The 3,053-nt window shown below is 59.9% G+C and overlaps 1 protein-coding gene across 1 annotated transcript; it reads left to right on the top strand.

Moving 5' to 3' along the window:
- LOC126875573 (uncharacterized) lies at nt 1–1,955 on the top strand. Its single transcript, XM_050638525.1, has 2 exons — nt 1–1,710; nt 1,776–1,955. The coding sequence occupies exons 1-2, from the start codon at nt 1–3 to the stop codon at nt 1,953–1,955; spliced, it is 1,890 nt and encodes a 629-aa protein (XP_050494482.1).
- The last annotated feature ends 1,098 nt before the right edge of the window (nt 1,956–3,053 follow it).

Genomic DNA, 3,053 nt, shown 5'->3' with positions numbered 1-3,053 from the left:
ATGGCGAAAGAGAAGGAGGTAGAGGAAAACGATAGGGGACGGAGGGAAACGGAACTGGCTGCGGAGCCGCAGCACGTTAGCACCAGGAGAATGACGAAGGCGATGCCGCCAAAGGAGGGACCCTCCCGCTTCACGCTGGACAAGGAGGGAATATGGACTGAGGAAACAACAGAGGAGGAGGAAACCCCCGCCAGAGAAGCACCCCGAGCGAAGAGAAAGAAGGCCAACGAATCCCCCGAACTCCCCGCGGACCCGGCTGAAGAAATGAGAACAGCCACAACGGCGGACATAGGAGCCGAACTGATTCGCCGGGCCGCCGAGGTGGCCAAGGCTGCCGAGGCACCCCGCGGCCACAAGGGCGCGCAGGGGAAAACCCTGAAGGAGGCGGCGAGAACCATCACCGCGGGCGTGACAGAGATAGTGAGGAGAACGGACCCTGTCACCGACGCACTCGCTATAGCGCAAGGACGCATAGCAACACTGGAGGCGGTGGTAGAGGCACTCCGAAAAGAGCCGGCCTCGCGCCCCTCCGCGGATGAGAGCAGCTACAGGGCGCGTCTCGCTGCAGTCGAGCACCATGTAGAGGAGATGAGATCCTTGCTGCACCGACTGGAGGAACAACTGCAGGGAACAGAAAAAGGAGAAGGAAAGGAGGTCGCCCCTGCCGCGAACACGAGAGGGATGGAGCCTGGAGCCCCAAGCACCCCAGCGCCCAAGGGAGGCCGAACGGCTGTCACCGAATGGCAGACCGTCGGAAGGAAAAGAAGAGGAAAGAAGAAGGAGGCAGGGAAGAAGCAGCCGGCGAAGCTGATCCCCGAGACAGGGGCGGAGAGCCAGAAGAAAACTCCGGAGAGTGGATTGGAGAACGCACGAAGAGGGGGAGGCAGGGGGCCCCTCCCGCGCGCACCGCGAACGTCAGCGGTAACAATCACCCTGACGGACAAATCGAGCCAATCCTACGCGGAGGTGCCGGCTGCGGCCAAGGACAGTGTCTCCCTGACCGAGCTCGGCATCAACACGATGAGGATGCGGAAGACTATCACCGGAGGTGTCATTTTAGAGGTCCCTGAGGACCAGGGAAGGGGGAATGCCGCAGCGCTCGCAGCACAGCTGACGCGGGCTCTGGACCCGAACGAGGTCCGCGTGGCGACCCCCTTCCGAGCCGCGGAGGCAAGGGTGTCCCTGATAGACATAGCGGCCACCAAGGCGGAAATCCAGAACACCCTGGCGAGGGAGAGCGGCTGCAAGCCGGAGGACATCCGGCTTGGAGAAATCCGCCTCGCCCGGAACGGACTTGGTACCGTATGGATACGAGGCCCTGCCAGTGCAGTGAGGAAACTGGCCCAGGCTGGAAAGGTCGCCATAGGCTGGTCGACGGCGAAGGTCGAAGCCATCGAACGGAGACCGTTACAGTGCTACAGGTGCCTTAGGTTAGGACACACGGGGAAGACCTGCACCGCCAAGGAGGACAAGGGGCACCTGTGCTTCAGATGCGGCGAACCAGCGCACCATGCGAGAGCATGTACTACTGCGAGCCCGAAATGCCTGCTCTGCGAGGCGCTTGGAGCACCATCGGTGCACAGGATGGGGGGACCGGCCTGCGCCCCCTCGAAGAAAGGAACGAAAGGAGCCGCCCGCGGATCCACGGCTGCAAGAGGCAACGAGAAAGGCTCCCCGTCGCAAAGCGACGCTAAGCCCGCGAACAAGGAGGTAGGCACGGAGAAAGCCACAAACAAAGAAAGAACACCAAAGAACTGAGAATGCGCATCTTCCAGACTAACCTGGGAAGGTCGAGGCGAGCACAAGACCTGCTCTACCAAACCATCCGGGAGAGCACGGTCGCCCTAGCGGTGGTGGCGGAACCACCCAGTATGGGCGGAAGACCTGATGGCAAGCCGTCGCAGCATTCTGCTCCTGAGAAGGCTGCACAGAGTGACCGCCATCAGAATCATTAGGGGATACCGGACGGTGTCTCACGCGTCGGCGTCCACCCTAGCCGCGTCCCAACCTAACCCCAACCTAACCCCAACCTAACCCCCCCCCCCCCCCCCCCCCGTGGGAACTGCGGGCGCTGGCGCTCAAAAAGAAATACACCCGCCGGAGAGAATGCACCCGGGAGAAGACCCCACCGAGCAGGCGGCTCCAAACGACACAGGAACCGCCGAGGAGGACACATGGAACCTGTGGCGATCCCAACTGATCAACGGGAGAAGCGAACACCGAGGCGCGGATGCGGTCCTACCAAACTGGGAGGCATGGAGGAGCCGCCACGGCCTCCCACTCACATTCAGGATGACACAAGTACTCACCGGACACGGCGTGTTCGGCGAGTTCCTGATGAGAATAAGGCGAGAGACGACAGACATTTGCCACCACTGCGGAGAGGGCAGGGACACAGCGCAGCACACCCTGGAGCTCTGTCCGGCGTGGGAGCTGCCCCGCTACACCCTGCGGCACGTCATAGAAGAAACGTTGACCCCCTTAGCGATTGTGGAAGCGATGTTGAGAGGGTCACAGGAATACGAGGCCGTCCGCCTCTTCTGCGAGCGAGTTATGCTCGCGAAGGAGCGAGCGGAAAGGGAGAGAAAGAAAAACTCTCACCCCTGCAGGATAAGACGATGGAGAAGGATGGCAGTCAGACGACCCAGAGCCGCCCCGCCACCCCCCAACGGACTACGACCAGAAGAAGTGACAGCACTAGGGGCAACGACCTCCCCCTAACGCCGACTCAATAGCCGGCTCGAACAAGAGAACGCGAGAAGGGGATGCAACTGAAGTTAATTCATAAGAGGTTCCTGGAGCACCCCTGTCACGCGCATAAGATGGTCATCGTGGAGTTTTGGTCGGTAGGAGTCCGACACTACTCTGCTGTTACGCGATTATTGCAGCAGCGGATAAGATAGATATGCACAATAGAGTAAGACTCTTATAGTTGAATTGAGTATGTTAGTGAATAGAGGATACCTAAGAGAAAGTAAATGTTCGGTAATCCCGAGAACCGACTTAGATAGTTGATGTGAGTTAGACTCCTCTAGCGTTGTATAATAAGTAAA

Source organism: Bombus huntii, chromosome 18, assembly GCF_024542735.1.
Source record: "Bombus huntii isolate Logan2020A chromosome 18, iyBomHunt1.1, whole genome shotgun sequence".
In the NCBI taxonomy this organism is placed as follows: Eukaryota; Metazoa; Arthropoda; class Insecta; order Hymenoptera; family Apidae; genus Bombus; species Bombus huntii.
Note: the sequence above shows the minus strand (reverse complement) of the source record. Positions and strands in the feature narration are given on the sequence as shown.